This window comes from Myxocyprinus asiaticus, chromosome 14, assembly GCF_019703515.2.
Source record: "Myxocyprinus asiaticus isolate MX2 ecotype Aquarium Trade chromosome 14, UBuf_Myxa_2, whole genome shotgun sequence".
NCBI classification, from domain to species: domain Eukaryota; kingdom Metazoa; phylum Chordata; class Actinopteri; order Cypriniformes; family Catostomidae; genus Myxocyprinus; species Myxocyprinus asiaticus.
The window spans coordinates 30,720,811-30,734,662 of NC_059357.1; the positions used below are offsets into that span (position 1 = coordinate 30,720,811).

The following is a 13,852-nucleotide window of genomic DNA, read 5'->3' on the forward strand; positions in this document are numbered from 1 at the left end:
GTTTAGACTCATCGAATTATTTTTTACCAAAATCATGTCAGTTGTCTAATGGCATGAAGTGTATGGTTGTGACTGGAAAATCTGGCTCTCCTGAGGCTGGGTTGACTTTGCATGTATGAATCAGTCCTAAGGGAAAGTGATCTGTTGGTGATTCCCTTCAATGCGAAGCAGGATGCAAATAAGAAGTAAATCAGTTAAACTTACAGATTACTCTCAGGGATCAGACAGTCATGGGGCCACCCTGACCTAATACATGTCTGTTCACATTTACTAGACTAACGGCACTCTGAATTTTGTTTTTATTTGGCCCTTATTACATTGTATGTTTCCAAATGTTTCTATTTATTTTAATTATGTTTTTCATTTTACTCAACAATAATAATATGTTGTTTTTAAATGTTTTATCCAAGTTTTGAACAGACTTATTTGAATTATTTAAAGTTATTTAAAAATATATATATAGTTTTAGCTGGATAGTTTCAGCTGAGCTGTGTTTGGGGGAGTGGCCATAGGCTCTTGCACCTGAATTTTGTTAGCTTGGGTAAGGTATGGGGACTTATGTGGAGCGTAACTAGTTGGTGGTAATTAATAAGAGTTGTATTTGTGTTTACAGTTCTGTTTAGTGTTACCCATGCTGTTTTTAGTTCAATTATAGTGAATTATTTGAAGTCACTATCATGGAGATTAGTGTTCATTTTAACTAAGGTAAACTTTGTACTCACTTGTAGTGTATGTAGAAGATCAGATACTATAGCTCCTACTAATTATTCTTCATGTTTAGTTACAGCTGGACTTTACACTAATGATGAAGAAAACTGGTTTAAACTGAAAATATAGAATGAAGCCTCATGGACATATTAAGTAGAATAAACATTATTAGATTTAGTTGGATTTACTCAATATAATTGAGCTGATATAACTACAAAAGAATGAGTATTTTAAACTCATAATAAATATCTTAAATGTTGATAAATACATTTCATGCAAATTAAATTAAATTCAAAAGCCTTTTTTCAGTGCATATATACTGTAGAAATAATTTTAATGGAAAAAGAATTTAAAAATTGTATATTAAAAGCCTGTACATTCATTAACTGTATATTCATTTATGTGATGTGATTGAAAATGAAATTAGACTTCATAAGACAATACATGTATTTTTTTTTGGAAGTATGAAATTACCTTATATTATAACAAGACATACATGCACTTTTCCAGTTAATTATTGTTCAAATTATGTTGTTATACAAGTACAAAAGTAACTTTATAAATTACCACAGTTGCATTTTTTTATTTTTTATTTCTTTTACAATAAATTCAATAGGATTATTTCTAACAGTTTATTTGCCAGTTTCTTGTCCACCAATACTCTAAAATCTTCTGCTGAGCAATTCAGTCACCTCATGCAAATACTCACTATTAACAGCCAACTGTAAAATAACAACTTAACTGCTTCTCTCCCCAAAGTTTCAGTTTACACATTTCATTTTCAATGAGCACAAATAGACTGAGCCTCCTTTTAAGGATATTACTCATTTTAACTTTGAACCCAACCGTCTTGCCCTTTAGCACAATGCTGTTTTCATGTAGAGGTGGTTTTCTTGCTGTTATTTTTTTCTTGAGGAATTCTGGAGTATTAAGGGGCAGTGTAGTGTACTAATGTGGGCTTACACCTTGTTAACTCTCCATTGTCTCTGTGCTGTGGTGGGAAAGAGGACTGAGGTATATAAATAGCAACAATGGGGGAGAAAAAACCTGACAAAATGGGTAAGAAAAGGGCGTAAGGCTCAGAATAAGCAGCTTTCGATGTTTTTGAAAGGTGGGGGCATTAGAGAAGAGCAGAGGGTGGAGTTTAAGAAGTTAACTACCAGTCAAAGACAGCAGTGGAGGAATGGCCGGTTCTCCACAGTGCTCTTCAATAAAGGGTTGGGGACAACAGGATTGAGCCATTCAAAAGTTGCCTGCTCCATCCTGCTGGTGGAGAATTGGGTTAAAAAGAGCCACAGGGGTGTAAGGAATGGGTATACAGCTGCCTCTGTGAATGGCTCTTAGCAGCTTGCCCTGTCACCATGACTCAAAATCTTGCCCATGAGGATAGTGTTAATGTGCTTACACACTTAAGGAAAAAGCTCTGAAGAAGCATTTGAGGGGTAGGAATGTTTAAGACATGTTTTGAGGGTGTGGAAAGAACTGAATTGGATTTTTCAAAAGCACAACTGGAACTGCCTCTCTGAAATTCTCATTGCTCAACGGATGCCAACATTAGAGTGCATTGCAGCTAAAATTTGGTCAGCTTCTGGATGCAAGTGTCGCTTTTGTAAACTCTTGCATTTTTCCTCAATGTCCTTCCTCCCTTCCTTAATGGATTTGCAGTGTTCTCTGATGCAATATAACCTCAACTCAATAAATAATAGTGTATAGGGGCGCTTATTAGACCTGAAACATACTCTATCCAAGTGCGTGACCACAGATAATTCTGGTTTGATTTCAATGTTGTTATTTTCAGAAATGTGTCACAGTGCATTGCATTTTCTGCTTTACCACAAGGGGCTCTTTTCTCTTTCAGTTTAAATACTATCATAGAAGAGAAACTAAAAGGATGGCATGAAGAGAATCTTGCTAAGCTAGCTACCTGAACTAACAGTAAATGCCAAAACATACTCTACACAAGTACTTGATTGCATATACTTCTAGCTATACAAACTTGATTTTGTGCAGCTGTTTTTTTTTTTTTTTTTTTTGAAAATGTGTCAGACCACAATGCAAGTACGTATTGCTTTCTCAACATGCCAACAAAGGTCGCAATAGTGAACATTTATGTGTACTGTCCACTCTTAAAGTGAGTTTTCACTTTCAAGCCAACTACTTGTCATGGCAGAGCAACAGATTAAAGAGAATATTTCTGCCAAATTGGCCCAGTTGCTAGGGAGGGTAGAGGCACATGGGGTGACCTCCTCATGGTTGTGATTAGTGGTTCTCGCTCTCAATGGGGCGCGTGGTAAGCTGTGCATGGATCGCGGAGAGTAGCATGAGCCTCCACATGCGGAGCCTCCGCAGAGTCATGCACAACGAGCCACGTGATAAGATGCGCAGATTTACTGTCTCAGAAGCGGAGGCAACTGAGACTTGTCCTCCGCCACCCAGATTGAGGTGAGTAACTGCACCACAATTAGGACCTACTAGGTAGTGGGAATTGGGCATTCCAAATGTGTAATTCCAAAAATTATATGTAAAAAAAAAAAGAATATTTCTGAGCAAGTAAGGTAAAGTCAATATCTTTATAGCAACTTAATAATATCCAGTTTAATGGCACAAATTCTTTGAAGGTACCTCTATAGCCCCCTTGGGTACTGAGGTTTATTACTGCCACAGTAACGCAAGAACATGTTCAACTGGACTGGCCAAGTTCTCGTATCTTGCGTAAAGTATGTTTCTGGCCCAACGCAAGAACGTGCATTATGTGTTTACAATGTGTTGCTGTCTGTGTACTTGTGTTGAGTATGTTTCTTGCCTAGTTCTGACTGAGCTGAGGGGAGTCTCCCTGTTTACTCAAAGGTAGACAGCACCACAGCAGTGACATCTGCTGAAAATGCACCCAAAAGTTTCATTTGTTACGCACATCATTTTTACGCAGATGGTTGCTAATAAAAACAGTAAGGAAATCTCACCTACGCCTATGATAAAAAAATAAATAAAAAAAACGTTGATATTTCCCTAAATAAGAAGTCATTTTAAGATGGCCCTGATAGCAGAAAAGGTTCAACCACAAAGCGAGAGAAAGACCAGCTAAATTAGCTGGCATCAAGCTTGGTCTGATAAAAGAAAATCTACTGGAGGTCACTGGAGCCTTCCATTCACTTAACCATTTTACTGCATTCACAAGGCATTCCTGCAGTCCAATTTCCAAGAACATTAGGATGAACCGAATTTCATCAGCGATCCCTATTATGGAATAAGCCTGTGCCATTTTCTTTTAGAGGGTAAATGAGTCTTGTAACAAATGCACACAGACTTTTCATTTGTGGATATCTAAGCTAATTTGCTAGTTTGATGTGTGTTCTCATTTTTGAGCGTTTGACTGTATACTTCTCAAAACAATAATTGCTTTACATTTCCATGGACAATTGAACAAGACAAGCAGGGTGTGCTCTGTGTAGAGATCCCTCCATTTGTGCTTGTGGGATGTGCTTGTTGCTCGCTTTGTTTTCCCAGAAGCCCACTCTCTTCCCCTATACACAAACAAACACACCCACATACAGAACGCAGGCCTCAGTAAAGCGGCAGCTGCCTGGCGGCTGACAGGAAACGCAGTATGGTGGGTCTCTGTCCTGTTTGTGACACTGACCCCTGACTGCTGTCACACACTGAGGTCACAAATACAACAGTGATTTCTATTTTTCTGTCTCTCTCTCTCTGTCACAGTTCCCAGACAGTGTTCAGTGCATCTGACTGAATACAAAAATTATAAATTAAACAATTAATTGTATGCAGAGTTTTCAAAGAACAACTATTACATTAGCGATTTTGATAAGTATGGGTGAAAAACAGATCAATATTTAAGTTGTTTACTATAAATCTCCACATTTCACATTCTTTCACATATTGAAAGTGAAAGTGGAGATTTATAGTAAAAAAGTAATTCAATATTGATATGTTTCTAACCCATACTTATCACATTGCTTCAGAAGACATGGATTAAACCAATGTAGTATGGATTACTTTTATGCTATCTAAATATGACTTCACTTGACTTGACTTGAACTGCAGGGGGTTTCTGATATAGAAAATGCAATATGAAATTAAATAAAAAAAATATGTATTTATACAAATAAAATGTTTACAGTTAGAATGATCACTCTATAAAACATTATTCTGATTATCTAAGCTGGGTATCGATACAGATTTCCTATTGTGATTTGACTAGAATTTAATTCATTTGGGCATATTTTACATAATGTTGATCAAGGGCGGATTTAGGCATGGGCGACATGGGCAGCATCTTTCCGAGGGCGCACGGGGTGCCTGCACACCCCCCTCGCTATATACAATATATACAGTGATGAGACAAAACATTATGACCACTCACAGGTGACATGTGGAAGTCAATTTGACACGTGCCACCTACCAGCTACCTAAACATAGTTGAAGACCAGGTACACCCCTTCATGGCAATGGTATTCCCTGATGGCAGTGGCCTCTTTCAGCAGCATAATGTGCCCTGACACACACTGTTTGAGGAACATGATGAAGAGTTCAAAGTGTTGCCCTGGCCTCCAAATTCCCCAGATCTCAATCCGATTGAGCATCTGTGGGATGTGCTGGACCAACAAGTCTGATCCCCGGCGGCTCCACCTCGAACTTACAGGACTTGAAGGATCTGCTGCTAATGTCTCGGTGCCAGATACCACAGGACACCTTTAGGGGTCTTGTAGAGTCCATGCCTCGGCAGGTCGGTGCTGTTTTGGCAGCAAACGGAGGACCAACAGCATATTAGGCCATATGCTAATTAGGTCATAATGTTTTGGCTCATCGGTGTATATATATAAATTATTTAGAAAAGTAAATAATGAATGTCAAGAGTTCAGCTGACAAAACAGTTTAGCAACCTCTGGTCTGAGTGTTTTTCTGTTTTATAACTTCTCTTGAATTACACAATGGTGCCCTCTAGTGTCTATGCACTGGAAATTATGAAAGAGCCATTAGGAGAGTAAATTAATGTACAGTAACCTAAACATTTTTTGCTACCAAAGTTATTTACCTTACATAATGTACTGCCACAAACAGATTTCATATTCTTATCTGCTTTGACTAAATGCTGTATATGTAACAATTACAGCTTTAAAATAAGTGAATAACCACAAAAAATGGTGTTCAAACAGAAAATCAGAATGACAGATAATAATATTATATGAACAATCATATATCTGTGAGACAGTTCTGCAAACAGAGGACTAAGATAATTAAGCACAAATTGCACATTTATCAGTTAATGTTAAATTTAATCTGAAAACACTGAGTTCAAGCTCAATAAAACCACAGGTTTTACATATACAATATTTTAGTAATTTCAAAAAAAGAAAGAATAAAAAAAGATCATCCTACACTGAAGTCATATCAAAACATCTTGATAAAAGACCAAAATCATGTATTCACATGAAAGAGACAAAATGTTTTTGTGCTTGCTAAAAATGACTAAAAATATGCCACATGGACTATGAAATCCAAGTAAAAATTAAGTTAAAAATGAAAAACTGACTTGTGCTATGATATTACAAATCCATGTCCTCGACACAGGCCATTTTCTTGCAAACATTTGTTTTATATAGCCTACTGTTTCTACATCAGTGTAGCAGTATGGCATTACCCAAGAGTGAATGTCCACATAAAAACAGAGACTGCATCGTCACCAACGTGATCATTTACATGGAAAATAACAATGACACCCACAACATCAGGCTCATGTTCACAGGTATCTAATCTGGTTGCTCATGCCACACAGAGCTCATGAGGAAAAATGTCCACATTTTGAAGGTTGTGAAACATTTAGAGGATACAAGGAAGGTACAAAGTTTTTGGTTATTGGCACAGTTGAGGAAGCAGACCTCATTATTACCCACAAAAGCATCAATCAAGAAACCAATGCAAGCATCAGTAGCACACAATATGGCTTGACTCAACATTGAATGGATGACCATGCTTTGAGAAGCAAACTGAAAAAAGAAAAAAGCTCACACTTTCAAATAAGTGACAGATTTTTCAGGTATGAGCTAAATCACACACAATCCAAGGCTCTTTTTGCTTATAGCTGCAATACATCCCTTTATGTCCCTAGTGGCTGCTTGTTTTCATAAAAGTCTTACAGTCTTTGAGACTTTGGCCCTGTCACAAATGTTGCTAGTGCGCAACTGTGATTGGAGAGTGTCATATTTGTCAGTTATTATGATTCCGAAGGGCGCTCACAAAGTCTAGGTGGCATTACGTCACCAAAGTTTGGACTCGGCGAACAGCCCTAAGGGATTATGGCGGCACTTAGGAAAGGGCCATAAATGTCACATTGGAAATGTATTATTAGTCTGTCTGCATTTACACAACAGCATCCATTCCACCTTGTAAACTGAATGATTTAGATCATATAGCTTTTTTGAGATGGAAAATGTTGTGGTAAGGACATGAGCCGTGCTAGGTGTCCTCAAATTGAGACATTACCAGTAAGATGGAGCATGTCATAACAACCCCTGAGGTGTTGAGGAAGGTTATTATCACACTGCCTATAACAAGCTCATACTAGATTTAATTTGTAATGTCTGAGAGAGGTCTTTTGAGGAGATGTGTAGGAGAAAAAACTCCTTATTCCAGTTGCAACCCTGATCAGATGCCAGTTGTTGGCCTGGTCTCTAACAAACCTGTGCTGTCATCAATGGAAAAATATTCAGTGTTACAGCACATCATATTTTCAGTCTTCTTCAAAGATGGTAAGTTCTCCCTAACTTTGAGAATAAAGCAATTTGTGGCAGAGAAGCAAGGAGTCCAGGAAATTGTGGGCTTTTGAAAGTCACACTGAATTGCAGCATGAGTTACTGAGGTTTTAACTGCAGCCTCTCTTTTGTTTGATGAGGAGAAAACAAGATGCCACTAATGACTTCATTTCCTGGGTCTCCCCTCGGAGAAGTCAACTAAGCGGCAAACTTAATGTCCACATGTCCAGTTTACATTTTGTACAGTACAATGAACTCTTCAGGAAATCTTCATATTTCATTTAGCACGAGAGTGGCAAGAGAGCTCTATGGTAGCTCAGCAGTCATATGGTATGCATGGAAGATTAATGGAAAAGATAAGTTTTGACAAATTGTCAGAGCTGGTCCCTGTGGCTCCATTTTTGGACATTATTAAGACAAATGTAAAGTTCGAATAAGGTCTCAGCATAAGACAAAGTGATCTCTGATGGTTCAGTTTGATTGGAGAGTTCAGAATAATGAAGAGGAAAAATAGGTTGAAGTCAATTTGAAGCCAATCCCTGTTAAAGGTTGTGAAGAAAATTGGGATTTGGTCAAAACTAGTTGCAATGAAAGTCCAGATGTTGATTACTTGACCCCTTTTTGTGTTAGGCTGGTTTATCCAGCCCTGTATCTTCAAGTTTTCCAATATTGGCAGTGGATATAGCCCGGTTAAATGTGAGGCATACTGTGGTCTTTGAGTGGTTTGTTTAATGCAGTCCATGTGTATTATATACAGGAAAGAGGATTGCAATAGCTACACAGCAATTATCAACCATTACTTCCCATTCCTAAAATGCAATCCTGTAAATGAGATGATAGAATTCAGACCATTCGTGTCCTTAAAACCAGCTTATACTACAGTTTTACACCCAAAATATTCACTACACAAATATGTGAATGCAAATGCGTCTAGCGTCGCAAGCTTGATTTCATGTGTCATTCTGGAATGTGTCAGACCATAATTCACAATTTAAGTATGCATTGCATTCTCACCGCTGCCACAAGGGGTGTTATAACAGGTATTAACATAAACTGCCTGCTTCTATACAGGTGCATCTCAATAAATTAGAATGTCGTGGAAAAGTTCATTTATTTCAGTAATTCAACTCAAATTGTGAAACTCGTGTATTAAATAAATTCAATGCACACAGACTGAAGTAGTTTAAGTCTTTGGTTCTTTTAACTGTGATGATTTTGGCTCACATTTAACAAAAACCCACCAATTCACTATCTCAAAAAATTAGAATATGGTGACATGCCAATCAGCTAATCAACTCAAAACACCTGCAAAGGTTTCCTGAGCCTTCAAAATGGTCTCTCAGTTTGGTTCACTAGGCTACACAATCATGGGGAAGACTGCTGATCTGACAGTTGTCCAGAAGACAATCATTGACACCCTTCACAAGGAGGGTAAGCCACAGACATTCATTGCCAAAGAAGCTGGCTGTTCACAGAGTGCTGTATCCAAGCATGTTAACAGAAAGTTGAGTGGAAGGAAAAAGTGTGGAAGAAAAAGATGCACAACCAACCGAGAGAACCGCAGCCTTATGATTGTCAAGCAAAATCGATCAAGAATTTGGGTGAACTTCACAAGGAATGGACTGAGGCTGGGGTCAAGGCATCAAGAGCCACCACACACAGATGTGTCAAGGAATTTGGCTACAGTTGTCGTATTCCTCTTGTTAAGCCACTCCTGAGCCAGAGACAACATCAGAGGCGTCTTACCTGGGCTAAGGAGAAGAAGAACTGGACTGTTGCCCAGTGGTCCAAAGTCCTCTTTTCAGATGAGAGCAAGTTTTGTATTTCATTTGGAAACCAAGGTCCTAGAGTCTGGAGGAAGGGTGAAGAAGCTCATAGCCCAAGTTGCTTGAAGTCCAGTATTAAGTTTCCACAGTCTGTGATGATTTGGGGTGCAATGTCATCTGCTGGTGTTGGTCCATTATGTTTTTTGAAAACCAAAGTCACTGCACCCGTTTACCAAGAAATTTTGGAGCACTTCATGCTTCCTTCTGCTGACCAGCTTTTTAAAGATGCTGATTTCATTTTCCAGCAGGATTTGGCACCTGCCAACACTGCCAAAAGCACCAAAAGTTGGTTAAATGACCATGGTGTTGGTGTGCTTGACTGACCAGCAAACTCACCAGATCTGAACCCCATAGAGAATCTATGGGGTATTGTCAAGAGGAAAATAAGAAACAAGAGACCAAAAAATGCAGATGAGCTTAAGGCCACTGTCAAAGAAACCTGGGCTTCCATACCACCTCAGCAGTGCCACAAACTGATCACCTCCATGCCACGCCGAATTGAGGCAGTAATTAAAGCAAAAGGAGCCCCTGCCAAGTATTGAGTACATATACAGTAAATGAACATACTTTCCAGAAGGCCAACAATTCACTAAAAATGTTTTTTTTATTGGTCTTATGATGTATTCTAATTTTTTGAGATAGTGAATTGGTGGGTTTTTGTTAAATGTGAGCCAAAATCATCACAATTAAAAGAACCAAAGACTTAAACTACTTCAGTCTGTGTGCACTGAATTTATTTAATACACGAGTTTCACAATTTGAGTTGAATTACTGAATTAAATGAACTTTTCCACGACATTCTAATTTATTGAGATGCACCTGTAGTTTTGTGCATTGTCTTTATCAGGTCAACATTTTGAAGAGCATCAGCAAGTTACTAAATGTAATTGTTCTTCCAAAAATGAACATTCGATCATTTAGTCACTCTCATGTAATCAAAAACGCATATGACTTTCTTCTGTGGAAGACAAAAGTAGTATTTATGAATATTGTAATTGCTGAATTCCATGCAATAGCAGTTGATAATGAGTGCATTTACATGCACGTTCTTATACTGATTATGCTTAATAAGATGACATGTGTGGTCTTGTAAACACATTAAATGTCTTTCCTTTATCAGTGTAAGGTCATAAACGGCTTAAGAATAAACCTATCGACACAGGTAGATTTTTTGCTCATTACCCCAATATCGTGTTGCATGTTCTTATCAGCTTATCCAATGTGCACATGGCTCTTCACATATTGACATCAAAAGCAGATAACATTATTATTTTAAATCTCATGTAAAAACGTGTTCTTTTCTTTGTCAGATTTCTTTAAACAAGCTGATTTTTTTGGGAGCGCATTGGTGTGCATGTAAATGGCTCAATGACTCACTTTAAAGCTTAAAAGAGCACTCAAACATTTCATAAATGTTGTCCAGTGACTCATTCTTGTGTCATGATATCAGGATGTTTGGTTATGAGATGCATTAAACCAATATTGTTACTGACGTGTCACCATATTTGATTTAGGTTGTTTACATGAATTGAAAAATTATTTGATTTGAGAGTCAATAACAACTTCAATTTCCATCTGTTCATCATATAAAGTGATTGTATACCCTTGGAAGACTTGGAATATGATGTAAGAGTCGCATGGACTACTTTTATGACACGGTTGTTTGCTTTTTGTGCTTTGAATTGAATCACTATCAACTGCTATATGCAAATCATCAATTGCAACATTCTTTAAAATATCTCCTTTTGTGTTATGATGAACAATAAAGGCATATGGGTTCGGAATGACAGAATTTTCATTTTTGGGTGAACTATTCCTTTAAAGTTGACATGTTTAAAGCTAGCTACCTGAATAATAACCCATTTGGTTTAACGGCAAATTTGAAGGTAACTCTATCGCCCCCTTGGGTACTGAAGTTTGTTATAATCAAAGGAAGAAAGCAAGTTAAGTATGTACAAATCCTGTGTATCTGCAATGCATTGGCCAAAGTATTCGCATCTGCGTTTTGCGTAAATATGTTTCTGGCCTTAAACTCACACAACATTGGTCCATCTCACACCAATGGTGGCAGTTATATCTTTAGAATAGCTACTTCCAAACATCAATGCTTTTAAATTCATACCTTCAACACAAACCAGAGGAACCCAATTTTTTTTCATTCTGTGGAAAGCATTGCTGAGGTTTGCATGCTATTCAAATTAGATAGATTTTTCTATGGTGTTCAGTCATATTACAGTAGATGCCACAGATGTAAAGTCTCCCAATGATAGGCCTGGTGTGGCAGTAAATCACTACAGCACAGAGTTCATGCAGGAATGTAGAGTTGAGGGCATCAAACCCCTTCCAGTTCTTTAATTCTGGACCTTTTGAACCTCTGGCAAGAGCACCACAAAAAAGCAAGGGCAACACACACACATCACTCAGCATCTCTCTAAGATATGGGAGTTCATACTCATTAAAGATACTCATACGCGAACACACAAAGCTATAAGTGAACTATCTTCTGCCGCCCTGCTGAACTTGTGGCCTAAACTCTGTCCAAAACCAGCCATCTGGAACTTTCCGGTGACAGCAGTATTTACATGATGCAAGGACGTCCTTTATCAGCTGGGTTAGAGAGTGCACATCAAAGATCAACATGGCTCTTTGTTTGAAATGGCTGGATGGGTGGGCCTGGGGTGAAACTTGTCTGAGGCTGTGGGAAAAGGCAAAAGTATGTATGTGTGTGAGTGCGTGAACTGTAGACTGGACTGGGCTGAAGGAAGGGGATACAGCGTCCATTTAGTTTGCCGAGGAGCTGGAGTTAGGGTCAGGCCGGGCGTTGGCGAGGTATTTGGCCCTCATGCTGGATGTGTACTGTAGGGAGACAAACATTGAGAAAAATACTTGTAATGACAAAATAATTGAGACATTAGTTTTAATTTGGCTTTGACTCAAATGTAATAATGAACTATATTAGATATGCAAGAGAGTGTGACATGAATTGTACTGCTTACAACAATGACATGGCACTAAAAGTCTTATTTACACCTGAAATTAACATCCGTTTTGGGGGATCTAATCACAAGTGTCAGCCGAGTTGGAGTGCCATAAACACCTGCTAATAACACCTGTATTTTATTAAAGGGTCTCTAATTTCGCGACAACAAACATTACCGTGTGTCACTGTATGTTGATGTCAAGCATGCTTCCACATATATAAACATGGGCTTTTCCCAAATTTTTTTATCAGTCATTTCCTTTTAAAGCCGCACATAATTAGTAAAGTTAAAAACCTTTGTTTTTACGCTAATTATGTGTTATGTAAATAGGCGGTCTTTCAATGACGTTGGGGATGCGTCCAGGATGCATCAGCACGCATTTCTGTTAAAGCCATTACAAAAAATCCAATGTGCAAACATGCATCCCTGACCACCTGTGAATGTGATTTGACTGACTGGATCACAAGACACATTGAACCATGTTTATAGCACAGTCAACTTCGGATTGGATTGCCTGAGATGGATGTTAATAGCAGGTGCATTGTAGGTGAAAAGATAATAGATCGTATAATCAAATTGACTCTGGCTTAGCACATCTAGAATCATTTAGACAGCCTTGAAGATGCAATATAATGGTTTTATTCACAGTGCACCAGTCCAGTTAGTTCACAGAACATTTTTGTTGTAGATCACAAAAACTTTTGCCAGAATTCTATAATTACAGAGGCGGGAGCAGATTTGAACTTTAACTGTCTGTTCAAACAACCAGTGGGCAGCACAGAACTGCACTACTTATATTCTACATTTATTAAACACAACATACCACTAATGTAACTTGAAATTAAAAAGTTTTAAGGGACACGTAGTGTTACACTTTCACTTAGTCCTAAACTGACCCACTACTGAAGTAAAAGCATACCAGGACACAAGGGGCTAGTTTGGTTATAGGAACATTCTATAACTATATTATAGATTGTTGTTATAAGTTACTTAATATTTAGGGACAGATTGTCTTTAATCTGTATATTCAAAGCCAGTGTACACTAAACATCATCAACCATGTTCGATAAGCACATACAGCACATGTCGTGAACGAGAGTTGATATCTCATAGTTTCCCACACACACTGTCCTGAAATGTAGATAACATGTGGATCATCATAACTGCTCAACATACAAGAACAGGCCTGTATTATGATGATGTAATCATTGTTGGTTAGATTTAGAATCCTGAAAAAATTATAACGTTTATAAAAACCAAAAACTTATAAATTAAACTTTATAAACTAGTATGTAAAAGCTGAATTAATACTGAATACTTAAGTATGAACTAAAACAAAATACTCAAAACACTATATGCATATTCTTGGAATCTAACTACGGGAAGTTGCTTTCTTTCACAAGACTTAGGATGCTAATCATAAGATAAACTAAATTTAAAGGAATTAAACATTAGTTAACATGAATTAACAATGAACAATCCTTTTACAGCATTTATTAATCTTGGTTAAATGTTAATTTCAACATAGTAATACATTTTTAAAATCAAAAGTGGCATATGTTAACATTAG

The 13,852-nt window shown here is 37.6% G+C and overlaps 1 protein-coding gene across 1 annotated transcript in view; it reads right to left on the minus strand.

Moving 5' to 3' along the window:
• Window positions 1–5,960: 5,960 nt before the first annotated feature.
• Window positions 5,961–13,852, minus strand: part of LOC127452342 (protein tweety homolog 3-like) — a 78,444-nt gene continuing 70,552 nt past the window's right edge. Inside the window, exon 14 of the mRNA XM_051717758.1 lies at window positions 5,961–12,157. Within this exon, the coding sequence (XP_051573718.1) occupies window positions 12,083–12,157 (75 nt within the window). The 3' untranslated portion in view covers window positions 5,961–12,082. The remainder of the gene's footprint in view (window positions 12,158–13,852) is intronic.